The sequence below is a fragment of the Watersipora subatra genome, chromosome 2, assembly GCF_963576615.1.
Source record: "Watersipora subatra chromosome 2, tzWatSuba1.1, whole genome shotgun sequence".
NCBI lineage: Eukaryota > Metazoa > Bryozoa > Gymnolaemata > Cheilostomatida > Watersiporidae > Watersipora > Watersipora subatra.
This window is the reverse complement of record NC_088709.1, coordinates 28,971,362-28,985,828: the sequence shown is the minus strand read 5'-3', so window position 1 is coordinate 28,985,828 and position 14,467 is coordinate 28,971,362. Positions and strand designations below refer to the sequence as shown.

Below are 14,467 nucleotides of genomic sequence, written 5' to 3'. Positions count from 1 at the left end.
GCTATCGAACGCTTCAAATCTATCACAGCGCGGCTTTTCTTTTAAAACGCAGTGAATTGCTATTCAAGCTGCTGTTGTAGAATATGCTTTCTGTCCATTTTCGTAAACATCCGTTTTTGACATTTATTTGAAGGCGCCCTGTCTCTCAAATTTTTACAATATTTGCATTGATCACATGATAGACATGTACTATGGAAGTTTTTGTCTAAATGGTCATTTGGTATTCATATTTTAACTTCTCATGTATTTAACTTCTACCCGATTTTGAAAGTTTTATAACGAGCCTTGTGATTGGTTACAGGGTGATGAAGTAGAATGCAACAACACATGTAAGGAGCACATGGACTGAGACTGACTTTTATCAACATATGAAAATTTGTATGAGATGTTCACCACCTTCCTTCTCCAGATTTCTCCTTTTGGCATTATCAAATAGTGTCAGAAATATTGAGATTTCTACCAACTTTTGTGCTTTGCCTGCCCTATTTTCGTAGCTTTTCAGTTGTCAAAACAGCTTTCCTCGCTGTATTCATCACCTTTTTGGTGCTTTCACATTACAAAATATCTGTTAACTAGGAAATGTATCTGTGCTATGAGTTGGTTTCTAAAAATCGAGAGTTGTCATTTCTTTAGTTTCGTTGCAAGCTGTGACTTATACCTCATATTTTTGAAAGTGTTTCCAAAATCTATTATATTGCTGAGGAGTTATCGGTACTTAGGGATGACAACTCGTAGATTTTTGGCCACCATATTATTGCAGTTTTGCAATTGCATTGACATTAAAAGAACAGCTTTCAACACTTTTTCAAACCTCATTGCAACTTTGCACACTTGTTTACCTCCACATCACTGATATTTTATATTTATTACAAACGCATTTATGTGATGGAAAGATTGATTTATTATTTTTTATGGCTCTTACTGTGACACATGAAAAGATAAATAATAGATTAACTCAGTTTCAAATATATTTTTAAAACATTAAGTCTTTCGATGATTGTGCTAAAACATATTTTGCACACTACACATCGCGCTGTGCAGGTTACAGTCTAGATCAACTACAACTAAACATGTATATGATGTAGATTCCATTCTCTCCAGTTGTCGATAATAGGAGGTTGCAGAGAGTAATCATCTGGAGGGCAAGGTGTTGAAATCTGGCTGTTGTCAGGAACTGTTAGTGCATTTACTCTACTGGCTGGTCTTGAATTAGCCCGCAGCGATGGCAGATTATCTTGCCGATTAACTGGTCTCGACCTCATCCGTTTTTTGCTGACTCTCTGCAGGTGCTCATAATTAGTAATTATTGGAAAGGTGATTTCTTTCCTACAAAATAAAGTCGTAGGATAATCTGTTAGCAAAGTCTGCAATGAATGCAGTATCTGCTTGGGTTCGCTATTAAAACACAATTCTCTGAACATTCACATATCAAGTATTTTCCGCCTCCGCTAAAGAAATAAAAGTTGCTTAAACTATGACAAAAGGTTTGCTTCCAAGGCTATGTGATTACCATCATGAAATTGGAAACCAAATCATTAACCATACTACTTTGCACGAAGAGAAGGCGGATAGCCAATGCTAGTTTTGTTTATCCCTGAAACAAGAATATTTTGATTAGAATGCCTATAAAATAACCAAAATATTCCTTGTTTAAAATAGTTTTCTAGTCTGGCAGTTGCTTTCTAGTCTAAGACTTGACCTAGAAAACCAGTGAAGCCGGCCAACCCTCAATTCAACCCAACTGGGCCAAGCTTTCCGAAAGTTGGCCGGAGGAGAAATGACTATCTGGCCCGTGAGCTGAAGAGATAGACCTAGCAGTAAAAAAGAGGTATGGAGACCCATCAGCACGCAACACTCCCTAGTGCTGTTCTAGTGAGGTAAAACTGTTCTGTTTTAGTGAGATAGTTCTATTTACTGTGTCACACTGCTGCATACATTACTAAATGAATCTCGGACGTTGCATGTGTAATAAAAATGTTTTTGCGCAGAACATTTATTTTTAATTGGTTTAGTTTCTTTATCCAATGAATTTGAGTAACTTAAGCTAGTCTAACTCTTTACTATAATAAGAGCTGTTATTATAAATCAGTCAGAATTGAAAAAAAGAATGCATTATGATCTCTCACACAATCATGATCTTCAAGCGTGCTTGCTGAAGCATGCTACTTAACCAATCAGCATTAAATATTGGAAGTTGTAATAAGTATGACCACAATTATTTCATTGTGCAGCAATGTAGCCATTTGGTAGTGTATAGACACTCCAGTCTGCAGACATGGAGGTTCCGAGTTCAAATCTATTGCAAAACAAATTTTTTGATCATATAATGTTATCGCTTAGCTATAACTAGACACACTGCAGACAAAAATGCTGAGATGTATACAAGGAGATTGGTATTATTGGTTAAATATATTTATTCTCTCAACCCGAAGGGGCTAGTTCTCCAAAGGTGGGAACTAAAGGGTCACAGCACATCCTTCACAGTAGCTAACTTTCAGCATTTGCCAGCAATCTGACCCTTGTCAGAGCAAGGGAACTATGAATGATTCAAGCCAAGTAACAAAAATGTTGGGTGCGCTTCTGCTTTAGCTATGAGATGGTTTTGTTGATGTGCATATTCTATTTTTTCTCACAAAAAAGCACTAGATGTCTGGTGGCTGAGTTTTTAAAATTCTCAAGTTGATTCAAAAAGAGCATCTGAAACTAGTTTTGCAGTAAAACAGGAAGCTACATCACATCAACTCTCAATGGTCAACTTGTATGGTAACCCTATTTCTATGTTATTTGTATGACTATTCAAACAATAAGTCTGTGTTTATTTTACAATCTCATAGCAACTCCATCTGGAAGCTTCTAATCACGTGATATGATTGTGTGTACTGGTGTACTTGTAACAACCAATGATACGATTGTGTGCACTGGTGTACTTGTAACAACCAATGATATGATTGTGTGCACTGATGTACTTGTAACAACCAATGATATGATTGTGTGCACTGATGTACTTGTAACAACCATTGATACGATTGTGTGCACTGGTGTACTTGTAACAACCAATGATATGATTGTGTGCACTGGTGTACTTGTAACAACCAATGATATGATTGTGTTCACTGGTGTACTTGTAACAACCAATGATATGATTGTGTGCACTAGTGTACTTGTAACAACGAATGATATGATTTTGTGCACAGGTGTACTTGTAACAACCAATGATATGATTGGATGGACTGGTGTACTTGTAACAACCAATGATATGATTGTGTGCACTGGTGTACTTGTAACAACCAATGATATGATTGTGTTCACTGGTGTACTTGTAACAACCAATGATATGAATGCGTGCACTAGTGTACTTGTAACAACCAATGATATGATTGTGTGCACGGGTGCACTTGTAACAACCAATGATATGTTTGTGTGCACTGGTGTACTTGTAACAACCAGTGATATGATTGGATGGACTGGTGTACTTGTAACAACCAATAATATGATTGTGTGCAATGGTGTACTTGTAACAACCAATGATATGATCGGGTGCACTAGTGTATTTGTATCAACCAATGATATGATTGGGTGCACTGATGTACTTGTAACAACCAATGAAAAACTGCCAACCAAATTTGGCCAAAGTGTCAGCCAAAAATGAGAGAACCATCTTGACAGGCAGCTGATTGGGAGCACCGATGTGAAATCAAATTACCTCCACCTTTCTAGCAGAAATGTGGAGGTAATTTGATTTTATAATTTCAAGTTTGCTTTTCTCAACAACGATTTCAAGTTTACAGGTTTACCTTTTTGCTATTAAACTTTCTGCGGTCTCATTTTTACAATCATTAGAATAGACAGGCAAGATAAATATATAGATAGATATTAACTTAGTTTGAAAGCTTTAGAATTTTTTTAAAGGTTTTATATTTAAAACTCTGCAATTAAAGCATATGAGACGAATACAGACATGGTAAAGTAAATGTGTACTGAAGAAAAACACAGTTTGCTTCATGCTTTTACATAATGTGAACTGGCAAGGTCTTGCTATCTGGTCTCGGTTTGTTGGGAAGTAAGAATGTAATAGATGGTCCAGCAAATTGGAAATACTATTTGCGCATTCTAAACACCAAAATTATGTAAAACATTTAGTTTAATAAATTATACAGCTACCTGAGTGAGTTGCTCCAAGGGCAGTAATACTCGAGTTTGTCTTCGTGAGGCAAGTAATGGTAGGAAGGTATGAGGGGTAAAAAGGAGCCATCTGACAACATCTCAGCAAAGCACCGCTGTCCACCAAGATGTCTTGAGTCACGTTGAGGAACCCGAACCTTACTTAGATGTATTTCAGAGGTAGTGGCTAAACGAATGCGATTTTCTTGACAAGTTTTGCAAGCTAAGCTTCCGAGAATCTGCAATTTTTAGATTGAGAGTTTTAGCAATTTAGGGAGACCTTGACCTTGAAATACAGTTCAAACAGAGGTTGATATTTGTACTAAATGTTGCACTAGCTGCAATTATCACATAATTATATGTTACTAATAAGAATGTAAACCCAAAAATTTCCAAAGCTAGTTTGTGTGAATGTGCAGCTTCTTTTTTATAAAAGGTAAAATCTGCTTTAGGAATGTCTAGTTATTTTATATAACTTTATCAATAAAGTTTGATTCAGGGTTCTTATAAAGGGTCACTGCTGTAATCCAAAAAACATTGGCCAATCTGCTTGAAGGTCCATAAAGGTCAACGTGTGATCCGCAAAATCTTTTATTCCACTACTGAGTTGATGCGAACAAAACTTGTTAATACCGTAGCCTGTATTTATTACAGGCAAATAATTGAACTTTGTTCAGAATAGTTTGCTGCGAGTCAACTCTATTATCTTTTTGTAATAAACATAATTATCATTTGAAGCGAACTGTAGGTTTTATCACACGCCCAAACAATACTTCTAGGAGAGGTTTAGCTAATTTTTAGAGTATCATGAGAACTTGCAATTTGCAATATTAAATTTGAATACTGACTTGTTTTCTATATGAACATGAGCTAGTTAATTACACAGTGTTTGTGAAGTATTCACAATGAAACATCTTTTCTTGTATAAATTTTTATTCAAAGCTGTTGTTTTAAGTTCAGTTTAATAAAAAAGTAATGGTTGTTAATAAAACTTTAAAACTAAATTTATTCTTAAATTGAATCTAGCTTGAATATTGAATTATATTTTGATTTATCATTTTTGTATAATATACCAAATAAAAGTGTGCAAAAAGTGCAATTTTTTATTTAAACAGTGACTTTCCCATTTGAATAGTTTTCTTATCTTTAAAAAGAAACAGTTGTCACCACTTAGCCCAACATGAGTTGTATGCCCTTGTACCTCGCAGGAGATACTGCTATGCTCAGTAAGACCAGGGTATTTGCCGACTGTCATATTTTGGTTTCGTCCAGTGACAGAAGTTACCAATGGCTTGTAGTATGGATTCAGCGCACACTCCGGCAGCTCATAACTTGTGTTAAACTTGCTGCAGCGTTTCCTTAGCTGATCTCTGGCCTATAAAACAACATTCAAATCATTTAGCGGACAACTCTGAAAGTACTCTAGCTAGTTCATATCGTGTCTACAGTTAAAATAATTGATTTTTTATTACAAATAGTGAATTAAATGAGGCCAGTAGAATAATATTTACGTCAAAAGTTTATGTAAGGATAATGCCTTTCTATAGGTCAAAAATCAAATCGCATTCCATTGAAAGAGATGCCAAACACGGCACCTGACCACCAGAGCAGCACCTGTTCCTGAGTAGAATAAAAGCACCACCTGGTTATAGTCAACTTGTGGAAAATTAATGAGGCAGTTATAATTACTGCATACTCTGAAGATTATTCTCTGCAATTGTTTTGGAAGAAAAGTTAATATGTACGAAAACTTCATAAGTTCTCTATAAAATTTAAGTTCATGTTATGAACCAGGGCTGGGAGAAGCTCAAATGATAGTGTTTATATGAAAGGCTGTTAGCGACCAGCTTAACAGCCTGGTCGCTACCAGTTTGTTAGCAACCAGCTTACAACTTTACAACCAGTTAGTTGTAAAGTGAGTCATAAAAAGTTTGCAAATTTTAACGTTCAAGTTTTCGTAAATTTAATGTGATAATAACATGAAAAATTTGAATTTAATAGTTAACAATCACTCTAATACAATGTTTTAAAAAAATCAAATGAATAAAATTTTCCTATTATATGTAACAAATGATTTAAGTGTTTCTTACTGAGTTGCATATTTAGTAATAAAATTCAGATCATATCAAGATAACCTATTTCCATGAAGAATATGTTATCTTGATTTTGGTATGGCGCGGAGTCGGAGCAAGTGTGGCACAAGTATGGCACGATATGGTGTGAGTATGGCTCAAGTATGATGCACGTATCTAAGCAATTTGATGAATTCGAACTCACGATATGTTTGTAACTATATAACAGTGTGCTTTGTAATTTGAGTTACTATTTTAATAATGAAATATTTAGGCGACTCTGGGATCCTATTATTCTTGCAAGGGTTTATTCAGTTTAGGTTATCCAGATAAGGTTAGGTTATCCAGATAAGCAGCTCGATTCAAATAAATACCATTTGAATATTACACACGGGGCACTCTCATAAAATTGTCTCTTAGCATTACAATAAGTCTCCGTAGCAGTATAACTCACGGTTTCTGAACAAAATCAGTTACACGAAGAAAACGCTTTTAAAGTTCAATGAAATGTCAGAGCCAGATTCTATCGATCTAAAAAGCAAAAATAAGCAACTAAACAAACAAACAAACAACTGTTGTAATAGGAAAATAATATTTTGTAGTAATTGCTACCCATTTTACAACATAAACTGTTGTAATAGAGAGCCCACTATGTAGAAGGATTCATGTAGACTTAGTTCCAAACAATCTACTTAAGCTGTACTATACAATTTACCTTGCTCAGCTCATTGTGGTGAGATGAGATCAGAGACTTGACATCTAATAGATGTAAAATAACTGAAAACATTCTGTGTTAAAAAACAGCATCAGAAGTACACGTGAGATATTACGGGTAGAAAACTACAGAACTCCAAGTCTCCAACTAGTCCTAGAACTAGACTAAAGTATTTTCTAAATGGGGTTTTTAATTATCAGTTAGTGTTTGTAGTCATTGCTAGTCATTTTACACCATGAACTGTTGTATACAGTGTCCACCATGTAGAAGAATTCATGTAGACTTAGTACCAAACAATCTACTTTAGCTGTACTATACAATTTACCTTACTCGGCTCATTATGGTGAGATAAGATCAGAGACTTGACATCTAATACATGTAAAATAACTGAAAACATTCTGTGTTAAAAAACAGCATCAGAAGTACACGTGAGATATTACGGGTAGAAAACTAGAACTCCAAGTCTCCAACTAGTCCTAAAACTAGACTAAAGTATTTTCTAAATGGATACTATTTTATTTCAGTTGTCTAAGAAGATGGTAAATTATAATATATATATATTATAATTTACTATCTTCCCAGACAACTGAAATAAAATAGTATTCATTTAGAAAATACTTTAGTTATATCTATAGATATATATATATATAGATATATATATATAGATATATATAGTTATATCTATATATATAGATATATATATATAGATATATATATAGATATATATAGTTATATCTATATATATAGATAGATATATATATATATATAGATATATATAGATATATATACATGTATATATATATATATATATATATATACTGTATATATATGTATATATATATATATACGTATATATATATATATATATATATATATATATATATATATATATATATATATATATATTATGAATATGTTTCTGCGGGAAAAGAGTGTCGTCAATATTTCAATTTCTGGAGTATTTAAACTGCATTAGAATCTAAACTCGCAGCCATGTTTGTTTATTATAACAAAAATGGAAAAGTCAATACAAACCAGAGAACAGCTGCATTATGCAATTCTTACCTTATTTATGGTATCTAAGCACAGCCTATCATCCAAAACATCCATTCTCTTCGTAGTCGTCTATAAAAGTTGATACATGTATGTCTTATCAGACTAGACTAGGACTTGTACCAGCTGGCCAGAGATAAAGATAAGCTGCCACAGGTGCATACCGATAATAAGTTGTGGAGTTCGCTGTCGCTGATACTCAACAGGAATCAATAAGCACGACAAAGCGGTTGTCTTTATTAGACAACACTGCGGAGCTATTAGCAAACATTACTTCTTTTGTACCCATCATTGCAATATCAATAACATGTCTCTGCATTCAAAGGAAACCCTGAGTAACCTTTGTTTACAATTATTTGGTGATGAGTTGGATAATATCCATACTCAGCTTTGGCTATTGGAGATGTATGATATTTTAGTGTCAACATCTATATGATAATATTATGATCTTTACTATAATAAGAGCCGTTTCTGCATGTCTAATCGAAGCCACGGTTGATGGTGGAAAAAGACTGCATCACACAAGATTCATTCAAATAAAAAGCCAGGCGTTCTACTATTTGCATCACCCAACACCTCTCTTCATTTCAGAATAATTGTGCGCATAGATATTACACATGTCGACCTCTCACAGCACTGTCAGAGTACTTAGTGTGTGCATGTCTATATGCATTAGTATATGTGCAAACGCTAGTCCTTTCCCAACTTTTCAAATAATTATATTTAAACTTACTAAGCATATGCTCCATGCCTTCTGCCAAGTCGCTAAAATATTTGGTTTCTAAATTCTATTGGGTTCCTAAAAACCGTACATTTAAATGCGCACCTATGGTCTTTCTATATCTAGCTGAATCTTCTACTGAAGCACAAGGAAGCCTTTTGAATAGAGATGGGGTAATAATTCACTCATAATCTACAAATATCTTCTTCAGCGTCCACCAACATCTGGGCAGATGTTACCCAAGCACTTTGTTCTGTACAACATGTGCATGAAGTACATGAGAGTTTGCCTGCAATTCCACTAGCATAGAACTGACACTAGGCTGCTTTTATATATTTACAACATCCACAAATATGTATGGGTATGACAAATTGTTTTATTTCATTGCAGCAAGAAAAAACAATATTATGAAATGTGCTGTTTACTAGCCAACACATTCCGGTTGCACATAAACTATTGTTCAGTTGAGCCAGCTTATGCTAGCCATAGACCTGGCATAGACCTATTAACTATAGTAAATATTATAGTTAATAGGTCTATGAAGTATAGTATTAACTAAGCTTCATATCTTATACTTGCAGAGTTAATATTGTATAGTTCATATGTCTAAGCAACCTGGCTACACCCTATAAATGGTAACATAGAGGAGTCCCCATTCAATTTCCAGGTAGCAGTTATTTATTTGAGATTAATCAGCTCTCGTGGGAGCCTCCATAAATTGCACTTGCCGACGGCGTTTCACGTCGTCAGTGCTGGGTATTGGTATAAGTTTTCAACTAGCAATAACCACGCCTCCGATAGACGTCACTGGCTATGGTACTGCCGCTGCGCAAAGATACCTTCCTCCACAGGCTTCAGAATACTACATAATCTATACAGTAATACGATACAAGTGCATGATGCTTAAGATGATGTTAAAATATACATATTACTTGAGCTGTCACATGACTAAGTCTATTGCTCTCATGCTTTATTTGTTCTATTTTTAGAAAGCACTCTTAACAAAGCATAGTTACCTCTATGGATGGCTGACACTGCTGTAAACAGGGGAGATAAGTCACAAACTTGAGCCAACATCTACGTCATCAGTATCGGGTGTCAATCGTTCATATAAAGAAAATTTTACAATTCTAAGAATGAATTTTATCAACCACAAAGGTCAGCAGTCTGGGGCTGCGTGGAACAGTCTGCATTCACCCATATTTCATCGAGTTGCTATGACACGGTTGAGTAAATAAGCATTTGTGCAGAAAGTAGCATTATTGCTGTAGATGTAGCAAACATCATTTATTTCAGTTAGACATTATATATTTACTTACTATCATTGTTTCTACAATAATTCTCAAGCAGAGAAATGTTACTTGTTCTAATATATATTAGTCTAAATTACTCATTTAGGGGATATTCTTCAGCTTCAAGATTAGAGTTATTCCTCACTGTTTCTCTAAGGACTAGCAGTTTTTATTTTCAATTTTTTTTCTACCAACAGATGTATAAAAAAGGCTTTTGTCATTTGATTTTGTCTATCCTGGAGATTTAGGTGACTTTTGTTTCCAGTGTGTAATTTACAGATTTATAACTATTATATTCATTTTGATAATACATATACTGGAGCTCATCTACTTCGATGTGACTACCTCATTCACTCCTAATAATAGAAGCCATCTCTGAGGGTGTAAAAACTAAATGAAAAGGTTTGCTTTCCAAGTCTTAGAAAGTGGGTGAAACTAGATTCACCCTGTTAAGCACTAAAATATTGGTTAGTAAATTTGCTTTGACGAGCCCTTTTCCCAAATATTATTAGGACTATTCATCTAGACTTCTGAAAGTTTTCAAAACCAGCAAATTAGCTGAATATATTTTTGAACTAATGGCAATTGTCTGCATGGCAGTTGTAGTCTTAGAGTCTTATACAAAAAAAAAAAAAAAACAGATAAAAAAAAAAAAAAAAATATATATATATATATATATATATATATACATATATATACATATATATATATATGTATATATATATATATGTATATATATGTATATATATATACATATATATACATATATATATATATATATACATATATATAAACATATATATATAAACATATATACATGTATATATATATACACATATATAAACATATATATATATAGATGTATATATTTCTCAAAGTATGTCTGTGGATCTGTCATTCCAGCTATAGCTAATAGCTGATTAGTTTACCGATGCGGCCACGCATTACGATACCCTTGTTGAGAAATATATTTTGTAAGGTTCGATTACTATATCTGAGGTCAAAGCCAATTCTTCTCTCGCTGACAATTATATTGTTTCCGTATCGTCGTATTCAAAGTTTTGATGGATAGCTTCTGGTGGAACAGTAACCTTTTTTACACACACACACGCACGCACTCACACACACACATACACAATCTTCTATGCAAGAATTGTTATTATTAATTCTATATATTCAGGATTTTTATTTTGTTTTCTCAGTTCGTATTAATTGCATCCTTACTGAATCATCGTTCATTGTAATCGTATCCAAACCAACTTAATTTAGCTATTACTTACTAATTATTTCACATTTACATCTAAACCTTTTTATAGTCGTTTTATTTTTTTAATTTATTTGACTTGCACAAAAGTTTTTTCTCATGATATGAAGTTTAATAGTTGTTTGACAAAGTTTGAAAACCTTCACAGTTGTTCTTATTTTCTCTCTTAATTTATTCCAACTACACAAAACACTTTTCTCATGATATGTAGTTTGAAAGTTTGAATGGCAAATGTTGTTATATGTTAAATACAAATCAATTTTCTGACCGAAAACTTTTTTATTACCCGAGCAACGCCGGATAGCGCAGCTAGTATTTATACATGTCTATGGATACATGTACATGTATAAGGAACCAGATTAACCATTCTATAAACAAGAGAAACAGTGCATATGACAGAAGTTTATGGCAAGTATTCTTAAAGCTAATATTTACCTAACCTGCTGCAGTCTGTGTGTCACCAAAGTTTGTCTCAAAATAAAGATGAAACCATGCAAGATCTGTTGATAAAAGATAATGGTTTTACCATATTGGTTCAGACGATACTTTCATCTTACTACAGTCATCACCTTACTACGGTCATCACCTTACTACAGTCATCACCCTACTACAGTCATCACCTTACTACAGTCATCACCTTACTACAGTCATCACCTTACTACAGTCATCACATTACTACAGTTATGATCTCAATAGTCATCAGGTTCAGCCACTATTCTTTTAAACCAATCATGTAATGTAGATCACTCACCATCATAAACTTTGTGTGATGCTTAGTAAAGTTGGACCCTTAAAATTCTTTACACAGCTATAGACCACTAAGGGTCAGAATTAGACAGCCATAGATCACTAGGGGTCAGAATTAGACAGCCATAGACCACTAGGGGTCAGAATTAGACAGCCGTAAACCACTAGGAGTCAGAATTAGACAGCTATAGACCACTAGGGGTCAGAATTAGACAGCTATAGACCACTAGGTGTCAGAATTAGACAGCCATAGACCACTAGCGGTCAGAATTAGACAGCTATAGATCACTAGGGGTCAGAATTAGACAGCCATAGACCACTAGGGGTCGAATTAGACAGCCATAGATCACTAGGGGTCAGAATTACACAGCCATAGATCACTAGGGGTCAGAATGTTTTCTACGTTACTCATTTTCCCTAACTAACTCTTCAAGTTTGTGATTTCACCTTTGTTCATATATGCGCAAGTGAAAGAGATTGTTTAATAACGCAACCGGACAATTAATTGATAGAGTGGGTGGTACTGAAGAGGGTTATCCGATGTAAAACAGGAAAGCTTCTTTTTTGTCTTCTTCTTGACTGATGTGGAATTCTAAGTCAGTTTCAGGAATATTAGATCCCCATTGGCTAGTTTCAACTACCATTTACTGCACTTAAGGGAATTAACTTCACCATCCGCAAGGATAATTCAATGTTTGCAAAATCATGACGTGTGGCTATAGCAAAAACCCTTACTAGCTCTGAGCTTAGTCAGTTTTTGCTGTGGACCGTAAAATGTGATAATCTTTGCTAAAGAACGCGCCATCCCAAACGGATGGCGCGTTCGTGTTTCCTGAGGGCAATACCCGAGAATAAAGACTACCAAAATTAAAAGTAATAAAATCACAACTATAATTATACATTAGCGATTAACAGATGTCTCATTGTACAGTCTATGTATACACAAGTACAGAAGCAATATACAGAGGTCTCATTGTACAGTCTATGTATACACATGTACACTAGCAATATACATAGGTCTCATTGTACAGTCTATGTATACACAAGTACACTAGCAATATACATAGGTCTCATTGTACAGTCTATGTATACACAAGTACACTAGCAATATACATAGGTCTCATTGTACAGTCTATGTATACACAAGTACACTAGCAATATACATAGGTCTCAATGTACAGTCTATGTATACACAAGTACACTAGCAATATACAGAGGTCTCACTGTACAGTCTATGTATACACAAGTACACTAGCAATATACAGAGGTCTCATTGTACAGTCTATGTATACACAAGTACACAAGCAATATACATAGGTCTCATTGTACAGTCTATGTATACACAAGTACACTAGCAATATACAGAGGTCTCGCTATACATTCTATGTATACACAAGTACACTAGCAATATACATAGGTCTCATTGTACAGTCTATGTATAACCAAGTACACTAGCAATATACAGAGGTCTCACTGCACAATCTATGTACTGTCTAAGGATACACAAGTACACTAGCAATATACAGAGGTCTCACTGCACAATCTATGTATACACATGTACACGAACAAAAGTTTTTCCCATAGATATATATACCTATGGTTTTTCCCTTTTGCTAAAAACAAAAGTAAACATTCTGGCAAAATGGCCAGCAGAGCAGGACTGCAACATGTAAAGCCTAGTTTTTTATAATAATCTTACATGTTCTTACCTGCCAGTCATTCCTCAGACTTGGCTGTAGTTATGGCTCATTTATAAGAGAAAAGTTCTTACAGAGCAACGTCTGGCTAGCAGTTGAATTATCACCACCAGTCAAGTTTGTTCAGCGCAGGGCCATGTGTCTAATAGTTTTCTGAGTTACCCAGTAATAGAGATAACAGGCCTTGCAAAAACTCAACACTTTAATGGTACAAATATAGAACTAAGATTCGAAAAGATTCTTTAATTTTGTGAAAACAGGAATCTATACACACAAGTAGAAGTTCAGCTACCCTTCAAAAGCCAGTGATGTTTTGGACAAACACTATTGGCTAAGTGTCGGGTTTGCAGAAATTCAAGAATGACAGATGTATAAGAAAATAGTTGTGATTTTTTAGTATCATTGAGAAAGAATCTCTTGTTTGAAACCACTGACATAGAGGTAATGCTTACCAAAACTTACCACTACAAGTAAGCAAAAGTGCCATATAGTAGCTCTACTGTCTATTGGTCATTTGGCAGTTTTCGGGTCTGCCAGCGACCCAGGCAAGCGAGAATGTTGCGAGTAGATTCACTGATAGTGGTAATTAAACAGATGTAAGTGTAGATTGTTGTTTAATGATATTTATTTATTGTCCGAACTACTGTGAAGTCTTTGGTTTGCCATTCCAGCTTGCTGATATAACTGTTGTAATTTGAAAGTGCTAATACAGAGTAATAAGTTGTGAAGCACTGTAAGGTTCTAA

At 34.5% G+C, this 14,467-nt stretch overlaps 3 protein-coding genes and 1 non-coding gene across 7 annotated transcripts in view; 2 read left to right on the top strand and 2 right to left on the bottom strand.

The window, feature by feature from the left end:
* LOC137386764 (insulin-induced gene 1 protein-like) overlaps positions 1 to 985 on the top strand; it is a 28,818-nt gene extending 27,833 nt beyond the window's left edge. For both annotated transcript variants that reach the window (XM_068072898.1, XM_068072899.1), the window contains exon 6: positions 302 to 985. In XM_068072898.1, the coding sequence (XP_067928999.1) occupies positions 302 to 349 (48 nt within the window). In that variant the 3' untranslated portion in view covers positions 350 to 985. The remainder of the gene's footprint in view (positions 1 to 301) is intronic.
* LOC137387277 (probable phosphatase phospho2) overlaps positions 1 to 14,467 on the top strand; it is a 393,003-nt gene that overhangs the window by 366,692 nt on the left and 11,844 nt on the right. The window lies entirely within an intron of this gene.
* Positions 1,065 to 4,262, bottom strand: LOC137388110 (uncharacterized). Its single transcript, XM_068074621.1, has 2 exons — positions 4,162 to 4,262; positions 1,065 to 1,326 (listed from the first exon to the last, which is right to left on the bottom strand). The coding sequence occupies exons 1-2, from the start codon at positions 4,260 to 4,262 to the stop codon at positions 1,065 to 1,067; spliced, it is 363 nt and encodes a 120-aa protein (XP_067930722.1).
* Positions 9,419 to 9,559, bottom strand: LOC137388966 (U4 spliceosomal RNA). Its single transcript, XR_010978055.1, has one exon. It is a non-coding gene; the product is annotated as a U4 spliceosomal RNA (small nuclear RNA).

Coding starts and splice junctions, on each gene's coding strand:
- LOC137388110 (XM_068074621.1), bottom strand. CDS start 4,262: ATGTTGTCAGATGGCTCCTTTTTACCCCTCATACCTTCCTACCATTAC. Junction 1,327..4,161: donor CCTTGGAGCAACTCACTCAG/GTAGCTGTATAA, acceptor TTTATTTTGTAG/GAAAGAAATCACCTTTCCAA.